At 41.2% G+C, this 25,819-nt stretch overlaps 1 protein-coding gene across 1 annotated transcript in view; it reads left to right on the forward strand.

The window, feature by feature from the left end:
• The window catches only part of nkd1 (NKD inhibitor of WNT signaling pathway 1), a 33,707-nt gene extending 25,884 nt beyond the window's left edge, over positions 1–7,823 (forward strand). Inside the window, exons 5-10 of the mRNA XM_053426354.1 lie at positions 614–717; positions 847–942; positions 2,629–2,776; positions 3,636–3,717; positions 4,137–4,264; positions 4,852–7,823. Coding sequence (XP_053282329.1) covers positions 614–717; positions 847–942; positions 2,629–2,776; positions 3,636–3,717; positions 4,137–4,264; positions 4,852–5,381 — 1,088 coding nt within the window. The 3' untranslated portion in view covers positions 5,382–7,823. The remainder of the gene's footprint in view (positions 1–613; positions 718–846; positions 943–2,628; positions 2,777–3,635; positions 3,718–4,136; positions 4,265–4,851) is intronic.
• Positions 7,824–25,819: the final 17,996 nt, after the last annotated feature.

Here is a 25,819-nt window from a genome sequence, read left to right on the forward strand (position 1 = left end):
TGATAATTATCATTGTTTATGCATTTGTATGACAAGTTTGGGCTCCAGTTCCAGTTCTGATGATTTGATTCTTCTCTGCAATGATTTTGAAAAAAAGTAATTATTTATCATGGAAGTCAATATAAGTTACTTATTAGAAAGTTTAATATGAGAAATAAGTACGTTCAGTAAAGGCAGAAGCACCTTTAAAATAACTTATTATCATATTCTTAAATTTTGCTGAACACTGGACTGACCTGGACTTCAATGTACCATGATATTTTATGGTGTTTGAGGCCTCCCATTCGTCTTAGAGCTTTTTAATATTATCACTAATACTGTACTGTATTATACAAGTGCTGAATTCTCATTTGCAAGCCACCACTTTTAAAGTTGTGGATACTGTTTATGCATTGTAAATATATTACAATAAATCTTCACTGAAGATTTATTTCTAACTAGAAACACTTGAATGTGTGACACAACTTAATTGCAGCTGGCCAACTCCGAAGCACGAGCTTACAAGCAAAACTTGAAGGCGACAACGTATCCTCAGGTTATGACTGCACCCAACAATTCCATCCTCAGGCTCTCTCTTTTATCTGTGTGTGTGTGTGTGTTTGTGTTGCTGCAGTGGCTTTACCCCCGGAGAAGACAGGCAGCTGCTGTGTGGGGGAGAAGATGCAGGAGAGGGACAGCCAATCTCCCGCAGGGCCACAGAAACAGCTCCAGTTTGAAGTGAGTGTCAACACTGAACAGGACGTTTATTACTTCCCCTCTGGATGAAACTGGGGCAATGGACTCACACATAGAAATACACACACACACAGTGGACAATGTTGATAGTGTAATGTTCTGCTGTTTCAGGAGTTGGAGTGTGCCGTGTCTGTGGAGGAGGATAACAGGCAGGAGTGGACTTTCACCCTCTACGACTTTGACAACAACGGCAAAGTCACCAGAGAGGTAATAATCACCCGCTCCAAAAATAAATTCAAAACAGGCAATTAAAACGAAAACATCTGCCAACACCACATAGAAGATTTACTTGCTCACTTTTCTGGAAAATATATCAAGTTTACATTCTGCCAGTATCCCCTTCTTTTTCATTGCATTAATACAAATCAAACATAAATGGGACTGCCCCCAAAATGTTACCCAGTAGCTTGCTTGTTGCACAAATCCCAATCCCATATTTGCCTGGATATGAATTCATAACTTTCTCTTTTCCTGGTGTTGCCACACCCCAAAACAAAGGGAGGATAGAAGTTCTAGACCTCCAACACATTCTCACTCATAAGAACCAAATCCAGCACTGTCTGTTTTTTCCCCATCTCCTGCGAGGTACGTTGTGTCTTGTGTCTGCCTGGTACAGATCTTAGCTCTCATCCAGAAAGGCCCCTGTTTTTTGACAACAACTTGAAACAGCGCAAAGAGACTCGGAGCTGTCCTCTGTGAGGTTGGCTGTGCAGCTTTTTTGGCATCGCCTGTGGCTCCATGGCTCATGAGACGGCAGGCGGCAGCGGCTTGGAGGAGGAACGCAACGCTTTCTTCTCCAACCCTTTTTTTCACCCTTTCATACAAATAAAAAAGAGAAGGAAGCCAAACTGATAGAGATAGCTTTTGTTTTATTTATTTTTTCTTTTCTTTTTTTGCACATTTCGTCTATATCTGAAACCAGTATGTGGAACCGGGCCCTGATGAATTCATAATCGGCCTTTTTTTGCCGTGAGTCAGAATGGCATAGGCTTTGTGTCGCATAGACTTCAATCCTCAGCACTTTTGTCAAATGAGCTCTGATGATGAAGATGAGTTTTACTTCTAGACCAGATGAAGTACAAATATTATTGGGTGTGAAAATACTTTTAGCTGTTGCTAATCTTCAGTGCAAGGTAGAGCTTCTGATAAGCCACAGAAGGCGATATACATATTAGGTCGTCTAAATATGGTTAGTTACCTCGTTCTGTAGCTATTGTGGTTTCAATTTTAATTAATTATTGATAATTTTTCTTTTTCTTTGTTATCCTTATTTCTCTGTGATCCTTAGGAAGAGCTTTATAATGACCTATACATGAAATATCTGTTTCTATGCTTCTGATACATGCTCCTTAGCACAAATATTTGAAAACCTACATTGATGCTACCCCCCATGTACGTGTGACATCAGTCATTTAAGAGGCATTGAGGAATTAAACAGTGTGTGTGTGTGTGTAGAGCCTTCACAGCTGTAGCATGACTCATATCAGGCCTGACATCTCAGTCAGCCTCCTCTGCTACTGCCAAGACGTTTCTTTTTATGAATTTATAACTTGTCTCTACACCCATCTGATCGCTTCACTTGGAAAGCCGAGCTAAAACAACTGACATCAGTGTTTCTCTGTTCACTGTTGTCTGAGTCACTTCTTTAAATTCCTAGCTATCATGAAGTTCATGATACATGCGCAAAGCTACAGAATAGTGAATTGAAACAGTGCAGTAATAAGAAGAGTTTCCAACATCATGTTCCCCCTTTTCTGTAAAATATCTGCCCTGAAATTCTGCATCTCCACGATAACAAAAATCAAAACAAAAAAATAATCAGTTTGTGATCAAGTGATTGTGACTCAAAAAGCTTGAAAGATTGAACACATTCCCATAACCTCTCTCCTGCAGGATATCACCAGCCTGCTGCACACCATCTATGAGGTTGTGGACGCCTCCGTCAACCATTCTCCCAGCAGCAGCAAGACGCTGAGGGTCAAGCTCTCTGTGGCTCCCGATTCCAGCCAGCGGTGGAGGAGCTATGCGCAGGGTGCAGCAGGTAAAAGCCGCATTATCACAGTGGGTGGGGGGGGGGGGGGGGGGATGCGGCGGCGGAGGAGAAGTGAGGGCATTTTGGGGTCCCCCTCTCGTTGCCTGCTGTCAGCTCAGCCAGAAACGTGTTTGTTGTCATGCAGAAAGGCGGCTGCTTCAGGCCTGTCAGTGCTTTGTTCCGTGCAGTCTCAGAGTCGCTCCATCTCCCTCACTCAATGGGGTTCATTTTTAATGATGGGGGGGAGTGACAGAGCCAAGGGTGGGCCCCCTCCCTCAGTGCCTTCAAATACGCTGAAAGAAACCTTAAGAGATCTGCCGAGTCCTTTTGATAACCACAGCCATTTTTCTTTTCTCCAAAGTTCCCTTTTTTCCTTTCGTCTCCCCCCTCTCTTCCTGCCCCCCTTTTGGAGCTGCCGGGAAAATATAGCTACGTTCAACTTAACTTTTCTCACTGATGACTTGGTAAACAAGTAGTCAGTGAAAAATATCTCAAAAAGTATATATTCCTGTGTGTTTGCATCCTATTGTTTCGGCTATAAATATCCATCAAGAGATTCAAACAGAGCGAGCTTTGAAAATATCGCCGGTTGCCTTCATGCTAATTTCAAACTGCATCAGATCTCGCAGCCTTAATAAACTTTTTTTTTTCATTCCACGCCTTATAAGAGGCTGGGAGTTGAAAATAGAATAAATGAAGCATTGTTGTTTTTCCTTTTCTATAGATCTTCAAAGTAAAACCCCCAAACAAAGGTTGCTTTCTTCTGAGGCTTGTGTGACTGTTGTCATGTGTATGTTTGTGTGTGTGTATGTGGCCGCTCTGTGAAGCTCTCTTTGATAATAGCCCCCTGTCTTTCACACATACACAGAGTTGTCCCACCCCAGAGAGAAAAATGACAAGTGTATAGAAGACCCCAAGAGTGCAGACAAGAAGAGTCGAGCACTCCTAAGGTAAAGCACCTCCCCTGAACACTTTAATTTCTATTATTCAAACTTGTGTCTGCAGGAGGAGTTTGTTATTATCATATTGTTTTTATGAGATCACTGGTTTGAGCATCTACATTTATGACACGGTGAACTAGACATTTCCTCCTGAATAGTTGCAAGGAGCAGCTGTTGTTCACACACTTGGGATCTGCAATAGTTGTATATTCTTAAATTAGTTTAGCCTTTCCGCTGTACCCAGGAGGAGTCAGCCCTCTGTTCATACAGTAGAGATTTAAAACTGTGATTTTCTTGTCACAATCTCACTTCTCTAACAATTACTCTGCAGCTGCCTGATCATAAGGAACACTAGTTTTACTCTCTGCGAGCACCACCACTGCCGACCAAAAATGCTACCTAATGAAAAGTGCCGCTTGTGTCCACAGGCGCCACCACAGTGACCACCACACCCAGCCGGGCTGCCAGCGCCACTGTGTGGATGAGAACCTGGAACGCAGGAACCACTACTTGGACCTGGCAGGCATTGAAAACTACACGTCCCGCTTTGGAGCCGGTGAGTGGACCGGGGCCAGGGGGGTAAGGAGGGGGAGACGGGAGGAAGAAACGCAGACCGTGGCCCCTTTGAAGCTGCATCCAGGGGCCCTCATTACTGCGGCACCTGCTTGGAGCCATTAGGTAGAACTACCAGCCCGCTGAGCTCCTCGCCAGTACAAACATCTGGGCTGAGGCAAGCACAATATACCAAGTGTTCAAGGCTGAAGCCCATCAACAGAACAAGCTGCTGAGAAGTGAAATATTAGGTCTAATGAGCAGTGGCCTTGATCTGATGGTTAGTGATGACATATGATTAGTTTAATATCGGTTCTGTTAGGAAGGTGCTAACAGAGATGTGCTCTGAGTCGCTGTGTGTCTTCAGCAGAAGATAGAACCTCATACAAAGATGTTAGAATCTTAAGGTGGCGCTTTTGAGTGGATCTGAGCTGCTGCCACTATAATTCACATAGTAGGTTTATTTTTCCTCTCCTTTTTTGCTGGGTCATAAGTGCCAATGTAATGAATTTGATAGTTGTACCTGCCCTGTGATGAAATTGTTTCTCCTTGCTTGGTTAAAATTAATACATTTCCCTGGTTCTCTCACAGCTCCAGTCCCAGAGCCGACAAAGGCAGAGCCCCAGACCCGCTCGTCCAACCAGACTCGCTCTCGCTCCCACGAACCGGAAAATGGCCACTCCCATTCCCACCACCGCCGCGTGCCGACCGTTGTGGACGCTGTCGCCCCAGACAACCTCCACCCTCCCCGGCCGCGAGGCCAAGATTCGGGGAAACATGCCCTCCGTTCTCCCAAGTCCCACAGCCGCACACCTCCTGCCCAGACCAGTGGCAGGGTGATGAGAAGCCGAGGTGTTCCTCCTCCCCCTGCCCTGCCCAGTCAGACCCCTCCTCACCAGTCTGCAGCGCCCTACCGCAAGCACAAGCAGCGGTCCAAGGAGAGCCAGGGCCACCGTGCCTTAGGCCCTCTGGTGGCTTCGGGACCAGTGGTGAAGGAGCAGGTGAGAAACCTGCCCAGCGTGCTGCTATATGAGGGGGGCCTTGCGCAAGTGGTGCAGCGGCATGAGCACCATCACCACCACGAACACCATCACCACTACCACCACTTTTATCAGTCCTGAATTTCCACTCTGCCTGGGACAGCTCAGCAGTCCTGCAGCCCCACATACCGCGGCCAGACCTGGAGACACTGACTTGCAGTGGCCTTCCTCCTTAAATACTGTGCAGTCCAGTGGCGTTCTAGTCGACATGGGACAAGGGGGAGATGGGGGTCACTGGAGCGGCGATCCTATACTGAGGTGGGATTAACCAGTGTTAGAAAGAGGTTGGTCAGACAAACAGAAGCTTGGGTATGCAGCAGGACTGATGATCACAGCTTGGGATGGAGAGGAGGGATGGAGGGACAGATGTGATAAACAGCTCAGAAGCTCCTCTCCCCTCTGACTTGGTGTCCCACTACCTGATGAACTCTACTGCTCCAAACCAGCACCACAACTCTTCCAGACCACTAAGCCCAAAGGTTTCTAAGGAACAGGAGGGATGACAGGAGGAAAGACTGGTGTAAAGATGAAAATATATGAAGCAATATAGGTGGTAGGAGAGCAGGGCATAGCAAAAGTGTATGTGTGTGTTGAATATTGTTTGAATGTGTGGGCGTAGCATGAGTGGGTGCGTGTCTGTGTGTGTGCGTGTCTGTGTGTGTCTGTGTGTGTCTGTGTGAGTGTCACGACACTGGTGTCTGTTGAAAACCACTTGAGAAGTGCGCTCATGGGTGCGTGAGTATTTAAAGCTGACTGTCAGGCAGGTTTTTGAAGATGAAGATTCTGATCTGAGCACGCAATACCCCGTCAGCAAGTTTAATGGGAAGGAAAATGCTGAAATGTTATCAAGTTAAAAAAAAAAAAAGATCCCAAATCCGCTGCTACCTCTAATCTTCTCCTAATTGTTGTTATAATGGTGACTGACTAAGCATTCAGAGGTTATTTTCAAATTACTTGGAAGCATTTTTTTGAAAGAAGAGGAATTGTGTCACAATCTGTTTTACTGAAGTGTCGAGAAGCTCCTTACTTTTATTAACTAATATTTACTGTACATAAGGTATATATTGTTATCAATTTTACAGGCTTTATTGATAATGTGATATCTTTGTATTCATTATCTTACGCTCTTGTTTGCTTTCCTACTCAGCCGTATTTTATAAGACCACTAGGAGCCCCTGTTTTACAAGAATGTGTATTTCTCACTCATTCTCTCTCTGCTTTGACTCTATGCCATCGGATGAGATACGTGAACGTGACCAAGTAATTATGGCTGAAAGAGTGAAATCCCAACTCTCAACAGTGCTACAGAATCTGTGTTTATGGTACATGGCTGTACTTTAAAACACATATCAAAGCATAATAATGGAGTTCAGTTCATGTGAGTTGAGCTGTAATTGAGCGGCCTTTGTGTAGACGTTATATCTGCATTAAAGCTAAGTATATCATCAGCCTTAACCCATTGAGATGCAAACACTATAAAGCTTTTGTGAAGTTCCTGAAACCAAAAGGTCAATTCCTTTTTTAAATGGTCAGCCGTTAAATCCCATATCTTTAGAACCATCAACACTTAAATACAGAATAAGAGAATATCTGTATCTGTGAGATCAGAGTAAACCAGTTGTTTCTCAGGCCTTCTTGCTTATTTTGCATAATCTGAAACCTTGTCACACCCAGCCAATCAGATGTTGGTGTATATATTTATCAGAATGAAGTTCGACATTTTTTGTGAACAGTTATTTATGTCAAGAAATGCTGAACGTGCATTTGAGTTTTCACGAGTGCCCAGCTTTAGATCCAAGCAGATTCACATTCACACCCCGCGGTTGTCACGATATTCGTTTTGGACTGTGTGACTTTAAGGCCAGCACTTTCTCCAGCAGTTCTGTTGTCTGGCCCCTGGCTCTGAGGTCACATGGCTCCTCCCTGTGTTTCCAGCTGTCGGCAGGTCTTTCTTCTTTCAGCTGTCTCATTCCTCTGGTGCTGGATGACACTGGGCCCGGCCCGCAGTCTCCGCAAGACCCATAACTCACCCCTGCAGCTCTTCTGCCAACAGGGACTGTCTGCTTGTCCTGTCCCATGATGCTCTGTGGGCGCTGCAGTAATCATGCAGAGGTCGATGGGACCAGCATGCAAACAAAATGTTTTTACCTGCGTCACATCTAGTCTGACAGAGGCAGTGGATTGAAGTGTTCCCCAGGACTGTTTTTCCTACTGATATTCTGCAGCACTTTCCTGTTTCTTCTTTGTAGTGGAGTATGTTTCTCAACCTTTGGAGCAATGAGAGTTTAAGTGCCTCGCTCCAAGGTAGCCACACCCATACAGAGGGGAGAACACATTCTCGTTAGCAGGCTTCATTTCCAAACAATCCAGGAGACTGTAGTATTCTGTCGCAGGCACGTGTTTTTTTGTGATGAGCAAGAATGCATTGTATGCCAGTCTTGTCCTCCGCACTGAGATGTCCTCTCACAGCTGCAGGCTGTCCTGTTGCGGGAGGCACCAGTCAGACGGGACATCTCACGGGACCCAGTGTGAGGTTCTTAACCTCACACTGCTTTTCCTGGACGAGTCCTCACCACTGGACCCCTCATAACACTGTAGCTCCTGTCGATTCTTTCACCTCTTCTGAAATAAGTGTAGATACTGTTGTATGGCTCTAAATATACGCAGTGTGGAATAAGGTGACTGTCTCATTCACGAGTTGAGGAAAGGCGAATGAAGGGAATTGGCTAAACAGATTAGTCAGACCAGCAGTCAACTTAAAAAAATTAAAATTCTTTCAGCCAGAGTTTAACTACAGACACATTGCTCTTGTTAATTCCCTGCCTCATGTGCATAGAGTAACCTGAATTCATTCTAGAACCTAACTACTACTCTACTCTAAACTACAAATGTACTTTCATGCCACAAAGCACTGTCACAGGAGCAACAAGGCATGTTTTGCTTTTCTCAAGAGAACCTCAACAGCATTTATTTAGGGTTGGGACTACCGTAACCTCCAACTGCCACTATCTGTCGCCTCACATCATGGAAATGTATGTTTTTTTTGGTCATTTTACCAGCAGCCAAGTTATCAGCCATCCTTTTTAAATCAACATTTATTTGCCATTATGATGCGAGAGCAGGTTTAACTTTAATCTTCCAGTTCATGAATGTCTCCATTGGGAACACAAACGTCAAATCATGTCACACAATCTTCTGTCCTGTTGTATAGGATATCCAGAGCCACATTTCCATGCTACTACAGTATTTAATGCTTCACTAATATTAATGTGTATCAATATTTTCTAAAAAATCTGATGTATAAAGCGGATTACAGAGGTTAAACCAGCATCATGTAGAAAGAAATTAAGTCTTATTTGTAATTGATGACTGTCAAGCTATCTCACTTGCCTACTGTCAGCTAGTACTCATAACGCAGTATCCGCCACACCAATCTGACTCAGCAGGGAGGATTAACTCTCCACCACAAGCTGTCTGTGCCCACACACAGACACTTGGTATTTGTTGTAAAGGAAACACTTTAGCTCTAGCTATTCTTTCCCTTTCCCCCCTTCCTCCAAATGTTTTTTTCATGACTTTGTTTAGTTGAGATAGATTGTATTTGATTAATTGCTCTATTTATTTGATAGCAGATCTGTGCCAAGGGAAATACCCTTTTATTAAAGTATGAACCTGTTCCTTATAAACTGACCGACTTATTGAGTCATTTCATTTCAGTTTCACCAGTAGTATGTGTATTGGTGTGCAGATTTGCACAGTGCATGTGTATTTATAATAAACATTATTTTGAAATAATACTGGTTAACAATATGATTTTTTTTTTTATATATGCTAGTACATTTACTTTAATGTATGTCTTTCATTATTGGGAAATAAAACCTTGCTGAGGAAGAATGAGCTATAACATTGTGAGGTGTCTGTAGGTGAATGGAGCCACTTATTTCCAGTCTATATGGTAAGCCACAATAGATGGTAACTTGATAATGACCATACAGACAGAGGTATTCATTAGGGATGCACCGATTTATCGGCCGATATTCGCCTCGTTTACTGATATCGGCTTATCGGTAATAAACTTGACTTTCACCGATATCATTGGCCGATGTTCATATTTGTGGTAAAACCGCTGGGCACGTGCCGCGGCTGTCCCTCCGTCGCCCTCCTCTCCGCGCCGCCGGAGGCTCAGTGTGCGGCACCGGGAGGTCCTCATCCGGTGGCACCTCACGGCATCACTGCTGGGGGGGCTTTCTTTCTCTTGTACCGCGGGGCGGTGTCCATCGCCGGCGCGGAAGGGAGGGGACCGGGTACGCGGTCAGCGGCGGCCACTCTGGACGCGTGTCCGGCCCTTCTCGCGGATCACCTCAGCTACGGCGACCGCTGGGGGAACCCTCCGGCTGGCGCCTAGCAGCTGACTGAGAACTGGTGCGGACCAGGGGAATCCGACTGTTTAATTAAAACAAGCATCGCGAAGGGCCACGGTGGGTGTTGACGCGATGTGATTTCTGCCCGACACTCAAAACAGGTAAAACTGAGGAGGGCTTGTTAAGTTATCTTGACTCACGCAGTGTAACTTGGTGTAAAAAGTATGAGCGTAGCGTCTGTACTTCTTTAAATACTTTATTCTCATGTGCACCGGCTCTATTCATCCGTCTCATGCACAGGTAACAAGGAAATTGACAACATACGTCATACACACAGAAGCCGTAACACATCTAATAAACGGGCAATACTGCTACCGTAAATCAATGAGAAGAGCGTTCTCTATAATGATACTTTAACAGGGCTGTTTTAGACAGGGTAAAAAGTTACTGTTTTAAATTACCCTTGTGGTATTTTGACCAAAATATGTTACAGACATTTCATTAAAATCCCAAGGAACCATTTCAACTTGCGGTAAAATGGGCATAATATGTCTCTGTTAAATAAAGTTTAGTTGAATCAAAGATTGTTTCATAAATCTGATTCAATCTGTGCTCATTAAAAGATAAGAGTGATGAAGGGCTGAATTTTTTTTAAATAGTGCTTTCTAAATAATGATTTAATTATTTTTCTGGCACAAAAGGGTGAATGAATAACAACAAAAAGAAAATAAACAAATATCGGTATCGGCTATCGGCCAGATTGTTATTTTAAATATCGGTATCGGTATCGGCCAAGAATTTCCATATCGGTGCATCCCTAAACTCAACCCAGAACCTTCATCTAAGTCAATAAAAGAATGATAGTTTTCCTTTTCCTTTTTTGGTGATAAAACCAGTGCACCTCAGATTAAATGATGGAAGATTTGAGAGCCGTGAACCACAAGGGTTCAAATCTAGTCATGAATCAACTACTTCTGGTCCAAATGTTAGAAATAATTTTATAAACAATTACATTTCAATGATTGATGAATGAAATGTTCACCTCCGATTCCGTGGGTCAAAAATGAGACCAGCAGGACCCCCTTACTCTCCACTCACTGGTTCTGTTCCTAGTTTATAAATATTGGAAATAAGTATTAAATGAAATAATTATAAGATATCTTACCTAAACTTGATATTTAAGTGCTTTTATTTACGTTTGATACTCTGATTTTGTCTTAAATTAACTTTTACATAAAGAAAACGTTGCACATTGTACAGATTAATTCAGATCAAACAAATAACAGTTTGCTTTGATGATTCAGGTCAGATCAAAGCCAGACCAGATCATAGCCAACTAACACATATAAGGAGAACTTTCAAAGGGACGGCTGCACGAGAATCTTTTCCCAGCCAACATCCTTAAACCGCATCAGTAGACCAGCGCTTCATAGCAAATATACTTTATTTCAGTCACTGAGGAAGCTGGCTGCTAAGAAAAAAGCTCTGATGGAGCAGGTTGCAAAGAACGCTGCTCTAGGTGCAGAGCACACCTTTCTGAAGAGGCAGCTGGATGCAGAGAACACCGCTCTGAAGAAAAAGGCTGTATATGAGATTGCTCTGCTTGAAGAAAACATTGCACTGAAGAAGAAGCTGGATGCTGCGAACAAAGCTCTGATGGTGCAGGTTGCAGAGAAAGCTGCTCTAGGTATAGAAAACTTTGCTCTGAAGTAGCAGCTGGATGCAGAGAACACTGCTCCGAAGAAAAAGGATGTATATGAGATTGCTCTGCTTGAAGAAAACATTGCACTGAAGAAGAAGCTGGATACTGCGAACAAAGCTCTGATGGTGCAGGTTGCAGAGAAAGCTGCTCTAGGTATAGACAACTTTGCTCTGAAGAAGCAGCTGGATACAGAGAACACTGCTCAGAAGAAAAAGGATGTATATAAAATTGCTCTGATTGAAGAAAACATTGCACTGAAGAAGAAGCTGGATGCTGGGAACAAATCTCTGAGGGAGCAGGTGGCAGAGAAAACTGCTCTGGGTGCGGAAAACACCGCTCTGAAGAGGCAGCTGGATGTAGAGAACACCGCTCTGAAGAAGCAAGCTGTATTTAACGATGCTCTTGTTGAAGAAAACATTGTACTTAAGAAGAAGCTGGATGCTGCGAATACAGTTATAAAAGATCATGTGGCAGAGAAAGCTATTCTGGAAAACCGGGCTGCAGAAAACGCTGATCTAGCTGCAGACAGACATGCTGTGAAGAAACAGCTAACTGCTAAGAATGCAACTCTGAGGAAGCAGATAGCCTCTACTGCCTTTCAGCTGCATCAGGCCAGAGAGGACTTGATCAAGATTGAGAAGTCTGTGGACACAGCAAGATCCAGAGAGGAAGAGTTGGAGAAAAAGCTTGATGATCTTCAGCTCCAGGACCTGGAAAAGGTGAGAGTGGAACAAGAGTGGAAGGCGAAATTTGAAGATCTGCAGGAGAACTATGAGGCGAAGCTGAGGAGCAGCGTCCTTGAACAGGAGGCCAGCTTCAAGCAGATAGAGGATCTGATGAACCAGATCAGGGAGGCAGAGGAGAAGTTGTCTGCTGAGCAGGAGGACTCAGTGGAAAAAGAGCGAAAAATGGACGAAGAATTAAAACTCCTGATTCTGCAAAACATTGATCTTCAGGTACGTTACATCAGATCAATTTTAGATTTGAATTATACAGATTGATTTGTTTCATGTTCAGACATTGAATAAGCAAATTCTGAAACTTATGTTGTCTCTGTCTTTTCAGAGACTCGTCTTGAAGACCAATGAGTACAGAGAGAAGGTCCAGAAGGAGAAGAAGGAGAAGAAGAAGCAGGAAAAGAAAGAGCAACAGGAGAGAGAGAAGAAGGAGAAGGAGGAGAGGAAAAAACTGAAGAAGAGAGAGAAGAAGGAGAAGGAGATGAAGAAGTTGGAAAGATGTTTTCATGTTTTAGTTTTAAACGACGGAGCTCATCCTAATCTCCTTTCTCATCTTTCCTCTACCTCAACCACCTCGTCATCCTGACTCCCCCCACTTCCTGACCCCTTAACCCCTTCCCACCCCCCCACCCCTCTCCTTAGCCCCGCTCCCTCCTCCCACCTGTATTATATGTATTTATACTCTATATATTTCGAGGGAAAGTACATAACAATGACTTCTTGTCCCATTTTGATCCTTGATTCCAGATGCTCGTGAGTTGACATCTATCTCAATAATGAAAAATAAACATGTACATGAGAATACTTCAATAATAAGAGTTATTATTACATGTGAACGCTGCATGTTGTGATGTTATGATGCACGGCCTTATATCTGAAGCAAGAGTGTCACTCAGTAGAGGATCTGCAGCAATCTCATAAACATCAGTCCCTTAATCTTCTCAGATTTTCTTCCTCAAGATCCACGAATTATTCTCTGAGCAATCAGTAAAGCATATCCTTTCTCACCATGTTAAAGAGCAAGAGAAAGAGTTCCTGGATCCATCCCCAGATCCAGACCTGCACCAAAGTGCATGCTTCTTTCTTGACCCACATCCTTCCACCAAGTTTCATGGAAATCTGTCCAGTCGTTTTTGAGTAATCCTGCAAACTCGGGCTAAGTTCAGAAAAACTGATACAAGTGGGATTCATGTGACCTCGACGTAAACCATAACCAGTTCATGCCAAACGTTAACCAAGTTTAGCCTCAATAGGACCATTCTTTTATCCCCATGAGGTTTACACTGTTCCTAACAAGGAACCCCCCCCCCCCCCCACACACACACACGTACAAATAAAACCAGAAATGACGAAACTCGAAACCGTTTCCACACGTGACGACACTGGGCTTCCAGCTCATGACCGGGAGGTACCAGGTGAGACCGTGAGTGAGACCCGCTGCCTGCAGGCCGGTCCACAGGAGAGGCAGCTTGATTTCTAAAGTTCATCCACACAGGTCGATACTTCACAGGGACAGCAAACACAACAGAGACAACATTGATGAATCAATTTAATATCAAAGAGCACAGTTTAAAACTGTTTTCAAGCAACAAAAAGAGGTAAAAGAAATGAGAGGGATAAATCTGTCTCAATGAGAAGAGCGTTCTCTAATATGATACTTTAACAGGGCTGTTTTAGACAGGGTAACAAGGTGCTGTTTTAAATTATCCTTGTGGTATTTTGACCAAAATATGTTACAGTAATTTCATTAAGATCCCAAGGAAACATTTTAACTTGCGGTAAAATGGGCATAATATGTCTCTGTTAAATAAAGTTTAGTTAAATCAAAGATTGTTTCATAAATCTGATTCAATTTGAGCTCATTAAAAGATAAGAGTGATGAAGGGCTGACATTTTTTTAAATAGTGCTTTTTAAATAATGATTTAATTATTTTTCTGGCACAAAAAGGTGAATGAATAAGAACAAAAAGAAAACAAACAAATATCGGTATCGGTATCGGCTATCGGCCAGATTGTTATTTTAAATATCGGTATCGGTATCGGCCAAGAATTTCCATATCGGTGCATCCCTAGTATTCATATTATTTAATTCTATGCAAGAAAGCAAATAAACACAAAATTAAGTTTTCCTTAAGATGATAGATACTTTCAGACAACCAATATTATTAACATACTTATATCTGATAATTTTCTACTTCATTTGAGATTTTAGATATTTTTCGAGAATTTAGCAATTCCCTTTGTTGGACTGTTGATGGATCTGATCCTCATAGAAGCTGGAGGTAGCTCAATATTGAAACTGAAACACACATATCTCGACATAGATATCATCAAAACACATTTTTATTAATAACATTGCTAAAATATAGCGTTTTCCACCAAGAATACAGCAATCTACGCCATCTTGCTTTTTCAGAGCGCTGTGGAGGTCTGCGCAGGTGCAATTCGTAGGATTCTCTACGTGCTAAAGTTTTGTAGAATTCTTTACGAAAATTTGGACATAACTTTTAGTACGATATCTAACGAACCGTTTCATGAGACCACGTTGCCCAGTTAACATCTCTCTCTCAATCAATCAATCAATCAATCAAATTTTATTTTTATAGCCCATATTCACAAATCACAATTTGTCTCATCGGGCTTTAACATGGTGAGACATCCTCTGAACTTAACCCTCAGCAAGAGTAAGGAAAAACTTCTAAAAACCCTTTTAACAGGGAAAAAATACGTAGAAACCTCAGAGAGACACATGTGAGGGATCCCTCTCCCAGGACGGACAGACGTGCAATAGATGTCAAGTGTAGGAAAACATCATCAAGATTAAAGTTTTTAGCAGCATTGATGAGGGTAAACATTTTGAAGGATAACTTCAATACTATATATCAAGTAGTCCTGCTGCAATCATAGTCTATGGTCAGCAGCCAGCAAGATCAGGATCCATCATCAAGATCGGATCCACTATAGTCCACAGTCATTGCCCACTGCCGCCAGTTAGGATCCATCATCAGCTGCCACCTCGGCCGTGGTCCGCCACCATTATCTCAGTCCAACTCGACAAAGGATCCGCCACTACCTCTACGATCAGCTGGCACGACATAGAATCCACCACACTGGATCCACCACCCCGACCTCCGACACTCGATCCACAAATCGCAATCCATGATGATGTGGCCACAGCTGTGGCCCTGGATCTGGGGGCGATAAGGCGCAGGGACTCCGGGGAAGGGGTCAAGTCAGAAACATGTACTGATGTGATATGAATTACTTTGATGTGATAAGGATGGAGAAGCTGGAAAGAGAAGCTCCGTGTGTCATGTGTCATAAATTCCCTCTGCACCATCAGGTGTTTTTGCCTTTTAATCAATGATACAATGATACAGGCTGAACTTGCGGGTACACTGAGGCTAAAGATAAATCTGACTGGCTACTGGTTTTGTATGGTGGTATGATGAAAACCATGTGGCCCACTCAGTAGATCAGACATCAATACCTCTATGCCATTTTTAAATAAACGCCTCCTATTTTAGAACATAGAACAAGTTAAGTTCTGCCACACTAATTAATGCATAGTATCAGTTGATGTTATCAACCATCTAGACCTATAGCAGCATGCCTAAGAGCAGGTCTAAGACTGGACCAGCTCTAACTATAAGCTTTATTTCTCTTTGTTTGGACAGCACAACCAGAGCAAGGCAAACATGCAGCCCTCGGCTCAGCTCTTACTGTATACTCTTCTCTGGCTCCTGTTGATAGCCCACGATTCCACTGACCCGGCCCTCTAGCTGAGTGCAAGGCTCCTAAAAGTGTAACATGTTGAACACTTACTACATAAACAGTACTTCTCTATCTACAATAATCAATGGCAAACCATCGCAGGGTTCCCACGGTACCTGGAAACCATGGAAAACATGGAATTTATTTTTTCATTTTCCAGGTTTGGAAAAGTCATGGAAACTGAGCAAAAGTTAACACTCACATTGAAATTGAAACAGTTGTTCTGGAAAATGTTATCGATGTGTAAAATAGTAATATAATTAAACTATTGAGCACAGAATTAAGATGAATTTATAAAAACCCTTTACATGTGAACAGCTTTTCACTGTAGATAGAAATGTAGAACATGCTCTTGGCATCCTATCTGGTATATTTGATGTTGGAATTCGATGCAGGAAACCTGGTGATATGGACTTTAAAAGTATAGTTTCGGATTGGTGGATTTCGGGAATAATAACCAAGAAACATTACTCGCAATCTCAATAGAAGGGTCAAATACATGCATTTCCAGCCAACACGGGAGCCTTGACATCTACAGTGAAACTTCTTATGCAAGTTTATCCTCAAAATGTAAGTAGCTGTGTTTTAACTGTGTGGTAAACCTGGGTTTATCAACGTTAGTTAGTAAGCAGTGCAATCTTCCTAACTAGCTAACTGCAACTTGCTAGCTAGCAGCTTACACTATAATTGTTTAGGTAATTTTTACCTTGCTTTTAAAATACTAGAAGTATGTTTGATCCCCATCTGTATTTCACTCATTGACTTTTCCTAAAACCGTGTTATTCACCACATTTAGGGGAGCTTGTTTTGAATTTGGATTCATTAATGATGGTAAGCAAGCACATGCAGCGCAATCTTCGTAGTTGGTATTGGTAGTTAGCTTGCATTGCTAGCTAACTACCAATACATTTTCACATTAGGCTGTGACATTACTTCTATACTAGTTGACATGACCAGTCTAGTCTTGATACATTTTTTAACATTCAATCTTATATCTACTTTAAGCTATTTTGTGATTTTTCGTTTTTTTCTTTAAAAAAAATGATACTACTAAATAGGAACATTTGGGGTGAGACATTTTTGAAAAATCATTGATCATGACCAGACTGATTCTATACATCTATACTGTTAAGCTAAGCTTACTAGTGAGGTTGCTGTACTGAGGAACCACAGGGGAACCAGCCTTATGTTTTCCCTTTTAGGTTCATTAGTTTGATTTACAAAAGCTTTTACAGAGTAAGAGTAGGAATACTACAGCCCTTCTACGTAAGACTCATAATCTCAAAAGCATTTACAATGTAGACTTGACTGTCACATCTTTTAAATCAAGTAAGTACTCAGGCAGTGTTGCCAACTCCTCAGTAAGGAAAGTAGCTATTGGCTGTCCTAAAAGTCGCTAGAAGTCGCTAAATGACGTCATCGCCTAATTTGCATAATGGTAGTGGCTGTAGGATGTAAAAAAAGAGGGGGAAAAAAAGCCTAAATATGTTTGAACTAAAAATGAGCTTTCTTCTACGGAAGCGTATTTCATTCACGTATTTCCTATTTCAAACAAACTGTTTTTTGAATGCAATACGCTTCCGTTGTCTTTATTTTTTATCTTGCCATTGAAATAGGCCATCACTTCTCAAAATAACGTCATGACTTAATGCTGTATCTAGACCCATATATATAAATCAATTTTGTCCTGTATTATTTTTTTGTTTTGTCCTGTAAAGCTTCAGGGGCCTATAGATCATCACTTAATATGGTACCTGGAAAATCAGGAGGTAGCATGGAATTTTTTTTCAAGGCAAGCGTGGGAATCGTATTCACACCTCTCACTGAGAAAAAGTATAAAAAGTCCTGACTCGTCACATGACTGTTTTCCTGTACTCCACTCCAGCGCTCTTGAATTTATGATGAACATTCAAAATGCCCTCACAATGATGGTATTGTACCAGAATTTACCCTCACAACTATAGATAGAAACGCACAAACAATCAAACACACCCATAAATATAAACATTTTCTTCTTTTCTTTAATTCTAAAACTTAGGTATGTGTATCCATGTGTTGGGATACCAACGCATGAATGAAAGCAGTTGCATAATTGTATATTTATGGGTGTTTAGATATGTAAAAGTATATATTTTATATATATTTATCTTTGATATCTCTTTTTTTTTAATATATTTTATTTAATCAACATAGCGATTTGTTGCTATGTATAGAATATATAATAATAGTCGATAGTAGTGAGGGGGTGTATAACCAAGCTGGGCTGGCTGGGCAGCGGCTCTCTGCCTGTTCCCCCTGATGGAGAGCCGTAGGATTGTGGAGACGGCGTGGCAAGGGTTGGGATTGGCAAAGGAGGAATACACAAATAATAGACAAATACATAAAGAAAAAAATATATTTTTATTCAAATGATCCTCTAGTTGGGCTCATCGCTGTGGTGCTGGTGGAGCAGGTGGGGGAGAGCCATTTGCCTGGTCAGGTACCTGGCGTCAGTCCTGAAGAGATACATATTAATTATTAGGATGTTTTTTATTATACTACATGTTATATATTAAACTATATTATAGGGTATATGCATGTCTTTACTATTATATGTTATTTTGGTTTTATCATTATTATTATTTATTGTTGATGTTGCACCCACACACCCTATTTCATCTCTACTCAAGAAACCCTTATTTTGCAAGGTTATCATACACATCACTTTACCTGCATTATGTTATGTCTGTGTGTACATAGTTCTGTTTTTCTTGTCTATTTTGTGTATCACTTTCTGTTATCACCATTATTATTAAGAAAAATAAAAAAATACGTAAACTTACCTGTCTCTTGTGGAAAAGGACGTAAGCATTTTTTTGGGTGATAATTGCTACACACCGATTCCCCTGTTACATTAGTGACATAATTGTCATCATATGTGACCCAGGAGTCAGTGGCATCATCTTCAACTGCTCCTCGCTGGACTCCCGCACTAACATAGTGTCCTGAAAAGAGACAAATCATTGTTACAAAAGGTGCTTTGATGTGTTGAGGTTATGAAAGGTAACTGATGTATCGGGATAAGGCTGTAACAATTTTGAGACCAGGACCATACAGCAAAACAAACATTCACATTCTCGTATTGAGAGAGGAGAATTGTTACACCTCTAATAATAAAGAGTTTTTTTTTTGTATATACAATACCAATAATGTCTGAAGCAAAAATACAATATTGGTGAAGTAAAAATTTGAAATAATTATCGTAAAATTAACTGGTCAGTTCCAGGAAAACTACAGATGTAAAAAAATGCAGCAACTTCATTAAAATATTGTAATTTACAAAACATAAAGGACTGAAAAAATATATGTTTTTACCACTGATTGACCGCATGTATCGATAATATACCTGAGTACTTGATAGAGAACTACAGAATGGGACAGTGTGACACTCACTGTGTGATAACTGCATTGCATCCAAGGTGGCTGATGAAACTCACCACACTGTACCAGCCAGTACCCTGAGAAGGAACACATTTAACAACTGGAAGTTACAGTCACTCACATAAAACAATAGAACTCACTTACCAAATGTTGACTTTGTACTTGAAGCAAGGTGAGGTCTTTCTTACCTGGTGGGATGAGACGAACAGCTCCCTACTTATATTGACATTGTTGTGTAGTTTCTTCAGGGACCAGGACGAAGTGTAGCAAAAACGCTTCACATGCAGGATCAAAACTCTGCAGCCAAGAAATAGAAGAAAGTAAATTTAATAATTTGTATTACTGAATTACTCTTAATTTGATTATCAAAATCGGTGATATCTAAATTAACGTTTAATAGATAGATTTCACAGTAAACCTCATTCTTCATGAAAAAGTAAAATCGGTTGTACACTACCTTACAATGAAATTAAAAGTAATCATCACTTGATTTTTATTGTGATGGACAACAAAATAAGCGAGAGTCTGAAAATTTATTTTTTCATTGTGAGGAAATGTTCTGTGAAAAATATCAAGCAACCTTGATGTTTGATTAAGGAAAGTCTCTGTTGTGGACTGACTGTGGTGGATGTGATGCCAGTTACCTGGGCAAGGTTTTAAAGCTGTACTGCTGGGTGGAATTTGTGCCACCACAGACACACTTGTACTCAGTATCTGTCTCCTGAAAAAGAATACAGAGATGATATGTTATCAGTGATATACTGAGAGAGAGAGAGAGAGAGAGGTGACTCACTAGCAGGTAATTGTCGAGCATGTCCTGAACTGATTCTTGAGGCACCAGGTTAAGAGACAGATTGTTGAAATTTTCCTCTGTCCTAGAACTGTGTCCACATCTGCAATATAAAGGAACAACGTTCACAAAATTACAGACGCAAAGGTCATGACCAGATACATTTCCAGTCACACATAAACAACAATAAAATACATGTGTTTTTTCTCCGTGTGGATTTACCTCATGCAGGGCCTGGTGTTCTGCATCCTGAAGGACAGGTGTACATTGACAGCGCATTTGTAGAATTTTTCCGTCTTGTTGGACAATTCTATCATCACCGGTTTCAACCCTTCGATGTTTTCCAGCAAGGACATCAGAAATTCATGAGCATCCTGCAAAGGGAGAAATGCAGAGGGTTCAATGCACAGAGTATAAAATCAGGACGAAGAAGACACCAGACAAACCATCAAATTAGCCAGCACACCTTCTGCTCCATGTCCGAAAACTCTGGAAACCTCCTGGCCACTTCCCTTTTGAAGGTATAGAGATATATAGAGATGTGATGAAGAACTTATTGAAAAACTTATTCCATCGTGCTAACCATTTATAAAACATTTTACTGACGTAAACCCGTAAATGTTAATGTGAGACACAGCGAGCACAGAAATATCTGACATTCCTTTTTCAGGGTAGTGATGGCAGGGAGAGGCTTTCACTTACCTCTCCTTTGAGATGGAGCTTGGTTCTCTGTTATCTGTTTCCGAAACAGTTTTTGTTTCCTGTAGAGTAAAAAGAAAAGTCATACATTTTGTTTGTCCACGATTATAAAAGAATACATATCTTATTAACTTCTCAAATCTATTTAATGTGAAACCTTACCAACGGTTTCTTAAAGAGATGTTCATCTGAAGGTATCCTCCTGATTGGCTCTTCAGTGGTAGTCTTGGCAACTGAGGGACTGTCTTTTAGGATCCTGTCTTCCCATCTCTTCTTATATGGCTTTTAATTTTTTCCAGCTGCAGTTGTTGCAGTTGCTGGAATATGTATTGAGTCACCTCTGCTGACAGACACAAACACAACTACTGATTAGTCTTATTCTACTGTGAAAAAAGTTTTGGCTGTAGATAAAATCTCTTTTTAAAAGGATAAATCAACAACTTTATGCAATTTGTGACACACTGAGTGCAAAGCCTGACTATGTCGAATTGGAAACAGAAAACCCCACCAGCCCATACAACCCTGCTGAAAAATGTGATGAAGAACTTACTCCATCGTGCTAACCTTTTATAAAACATTTTACTGACGTAAACCCGTAAATGTAAGACACAGCGTGCAGAGAAATATCTGACATTCCTTTTTCAGGGTAGTGATGGCAGGGAGAGGCTTTCACTTACCTCTCCTTTGAGATGGAGCTTGGTTCTCTGTAATCTGTTTCCGAAACAGTTTTTGTTTCCTGTAGAGTAAAAAGAAAAGTCATACATTTTGTTTGTCCACGATTATAAAAGAATACATATCTTATTAACTTCTAAAATCTATTCAACGTGAAACCTTACCACCGGCTTCTTAAAGGGATGTTCATCTGAAGGTATCCTCCTGATTGGCTCTTCAGTGGCAGTCTTGTCAACTGAGGGACTGTCTTTTAGGATGTGGTCCTTCGGTGTCTTCTCATATAGTTTTTCATTTTCTTCAGCTGCTGTTGTTGCAGTTGCTGGAATATGTGTCGAGTCATCACTGCTGACAGAAACAAACACACCTGCTTATTTTTTTATTCTACTGTGAACAAAGTTGTGGCTGTAGATAAAATCTCTTTTTAAAAGGATAAATCAACAATTTTATACATTTTATAACACACTGAGCGCAAAGCATGACTATGTCGAATTGGAAACAGAAAACCCCACCAGCCCATACAACCCTGCTGAAAAATGTGTTGAAGAACTTATTCCATCGTGCTAACCTTTTATAAAACATTTTACTGACGTAAACCCGTAAATGTTAATGTAAGACACAGCGTGCACAGAAATATCTGACATTCTTTTTGTAGGGTAGTGATGGCAGGGAGAGGCTTTCACTTACCTCTCCTTTGAGATGGACCTTGGTTCTCTGTTATCTGTTTCCGAAACAGTTTTTGTTTCCTGTAGAGTAAAAAGAAAAGTCATACGTTTTGATTGTCCACGATTATAAAAGAATACATATCTTATTAACTTCTAAAATCTATTCAACATGAAACCTTACCACCGGTTTCCCAAAGAGTCGTTCTCGTACAGGTATCTTCCTGACAGTGGGAGTCTTGCCGGCTGAGGGGCTGTCTTTTTTTATGCAGCCTTTCCGTCTCTTCTTTTCTGATTTTTCTTCTCTTTCAGCAGATTTTGATCTTGACAGACACAAACACACCTACTGATTAGTCTTATTCTAATTTGAACAAAGGTCAAATCTACTCAAACCAGACCCAATGTTCAGTGTTTTGAGTGAAAGCAGTCCCAATTGGGTCTCAAAGCTTGAGCTTCCGCAATCTCCAACCTTTTAAAAATGTTTTAGCTGCTGAACCATCAGCAATACAACCATAGCACAGATATAAAGAGCCCTACATAAATATTTTTTCATTGACGACCTGCTCTCTCCCTATTCTGACCCTTTTAGACATCTCATCACGTTTATTATTTTTTCCACATTTGTAGAATACCCTGAGTACATGTTCATTCCATATGGACCAAATCCAAATTTGCTCTCCACCACCATCAACAAACAATGAGCATTCCATTGTAGGAAGAGATCCATTCCAAATCTTTGACAATTCTAGCACCTTATTGGCTTGGTAATATACTCTCTGGGCCTGATCTACTGAGATCCCAAACAAAGAGTGCTAAATTGCGTGTACATTACAACGGATTGCACATTAACGAGGAAGCCAAAATTGAGCAGCATGTGCAGTACATTATCTGGGGCACGAGCTCTCAGTCTTTACACTCGGGCCATTGTAGTGCGCACGGAGTGCACACCAGGCAGCTGGTCAGCGCTGTACCTCTAACACTAGAGCATATAGGAAGCCAATAGTCACATTCTTTGGGAGCACTTCCTCCTCACACTCAATCACTCAATGTCTTTCTTCATTCCCCTTGAGTTACCTGCAACCACCGAGCACCTTTTAAAGTTTCCCCTTTCAGGTTTGATTTAACTTCCTCCATTGTATCTTCGACCAAAATCTGGTGGTCTGTATTTTGTTCTGTTTCTGCATATGTTTTATAGCCCTTATTCTCACGTAGTATTGACCAGCTAGATATGCTGCTTTGTGAATGCTTTGAGAAGGCTTTCTTCTGATAATTCCTGTCCTCTCAAATGTATAAATGAAACCTATAGAAGAAGCATTGGCCGAAAAAAATTCTCAAGGTTTGAAGTAATTTTTTCATAGTTAAAAGTTGATAGAGTGTCGTGAAGTTCTTCTTCTTCTTCTATGAAGTTTGATGGTGTGCTGAAATGGAAATGTATTATTTTCCTCTTCGTTGCAACCTATGTTAAGATGCATTCCCACCACCTACTACTATATTTCATTATAGGTCAAAAGTTAAAATTGATTTTTAGCTGCCTTTAAACATTATAGTGAGTGCACTATAATGTACTCACTCATTATAGTGAGTGCTGCATTTAAATAAGGTTTAAATGCAGCACTCACTATAAGCACTATATGTATTTAAACCTTATTTAAACCTTACCTTTAAATAAGGTTTAAATGAAGCGAGTAGATCCAATAGGTGGCGGAAATGCACTCTGATGTTAGTTGCCACCTGCCAATAAACCAAAGACAGAAGAAGAAGGAGCCTGCCCAATATCACCCTGAACTTGAGAGAATACATCATTAATCATAATGGAAAACAATATTGGACTAATGACACTGCCCTGAGGAGTACCATTTCCCACCATATAACTTCCTGATAAAGCTGTCCCAACTCTTACTTGAATAAACCTATCAAATAAAGTCTCCAAGTGTCCGTAAACCGTAAACACTTAGCATTCCATTGTAGTAAGACTCTTACTAAAATGGAATGCTAAGTGTTTACGGAGACAAAGAGGTTTCGCAATTCCTGAACGGAATAAACACGGAATTCCCTCCTTGATCAAAATCAGTCTGGCATTAAGGTTCTACTGAAACCGCTCTGTTATCTGTGACTGACGCTTAATGCGCAGCTAGAGCTGTAGCTCAGTATTCTGCACTTACCTTGCTGGACCTATCACCAGCCTGTGATAGCCTGCATCCTGCTATCTGTTTTGTCTGATATGGACATTTCGAGCAACTTAATGAGTTGGACGTAATCGGGGAACCGAGAATTCCTTTGACTGGTCATGGCATGGACAAACATCCTTATGCCATCCCCTCGCCCAAAACCAAAGTTACGAGAAACCAGGATGTTCTGTTTGATGGCCAGCTATCCTTCACTGACCACAAGGCATCTGTCTCACAGTTTCACCACTTTGCACTATACAACATATGAGAAATCCGGCCTTACCCAACTGTGAAACACAGATGGTCCAGAATGTGGCCTAAGAGGCTACATGTCCCTCAACAACTCATCGATCTCCACTGGCTACCCATGCTCGCAATGACAAAAATCAACTCACCTTTGCCTACAGAGCGACCAAATCAGTCATAAAGGCTAATGCTCCTCTTCGGCCACTACATCCCTCCAAGGAACAGATTCTGACATTGCCAACCCTACACACAAGGCATCGCAGTAGAGACGGTTCTCTTATGTGGTTCCCAGAATGAATCCAGTTACCAAATGCTATCAGAGCAGGGGTGGCCCTTATCTTCAAGAACCTCTTGAAAACTCATCTCTATCTAGAGCACCTCTTGTCCTAACACCCTCTACCACCATATCACCGAGTGTACTTTTTGGTTTGTCTTATCAAACTGATTCCACACTTACTTGTGGTCTCCCACTGTGCTGAAGCTTTAAAGTTGTACGTTGCTTTAGATAAAAAGTGTCTGCCAAATGAGTAAACCGAAAAGTAATCTAATATGAATACATTTTTATCTTCAATTTCCGAGATGGACTGATATGAAAGGTAGGCGGAATTTGTGTGTGTGCAGCGAATCAAAGCTCCTCTCAACTGTATCTTAACCTTGGTGTCATAGAAGGCTCCCAAATCTGGCCGACCACAGCTGCTCACCACGCCACGTTCTCTACATGCACACACACTTTCATCTGCAGCTTAGCAGCTTATCTCCGGTCGGGGCAGCCACAGAGAAGCCGCCTCTTGGCAATGTGATATGCCCTCCTCTCACGTACATGTCTATTTGTGTAAGCGGGGCAGTGCAAGACTTGTATCGTCATTACAATTTATTTCTATCGTAACGCAGCTTACCAGGTTATTACCACTGCTTCACACATTTCAGCTATTAAAAGCATTAGTCATCTACATCAGTGGTGTAAAGTAAGTGGTTACAATCATAATCACATGGAATTTACACATCCTAAAGGTTATAGTAAAATATTAAATGATGGCTCATGTAGAGTGTGAATATTGGGCATTTCTTTAAGCTATTTTAATTGTAATTGATTAATAAAGCAATATTTATTGTTAGGCTTTCAACTGCAACTAATTAGGCAGGGCATCTTCAACTATTATTTTCTGTTTGGCCATCTATTTACAGGCTCTCATTTTTTATTCGTATCCTTTTGAAACAGGCTTACTTTATAAAACAAATACATTTAGTAGGTGAGAAGAGATAATGTAAATATTCAGAAATGTCTTCCTGG

This window comes from Pleuronectes platessa, chromosome 1 (genome assembly GCF_947347685.1).
Source record: "Pleuronectes platessa chromosome 1, fPlePla1.1, whole genome shotgun sequence".
Taxonomy (NCBI): domain Eukaryota; kingdom Metazoa; phylum Chordata; class Actinopteri; order Pleuronectiformes; family Pleuronectidae; genus Pleuronectes; species Pleuronectes platessa.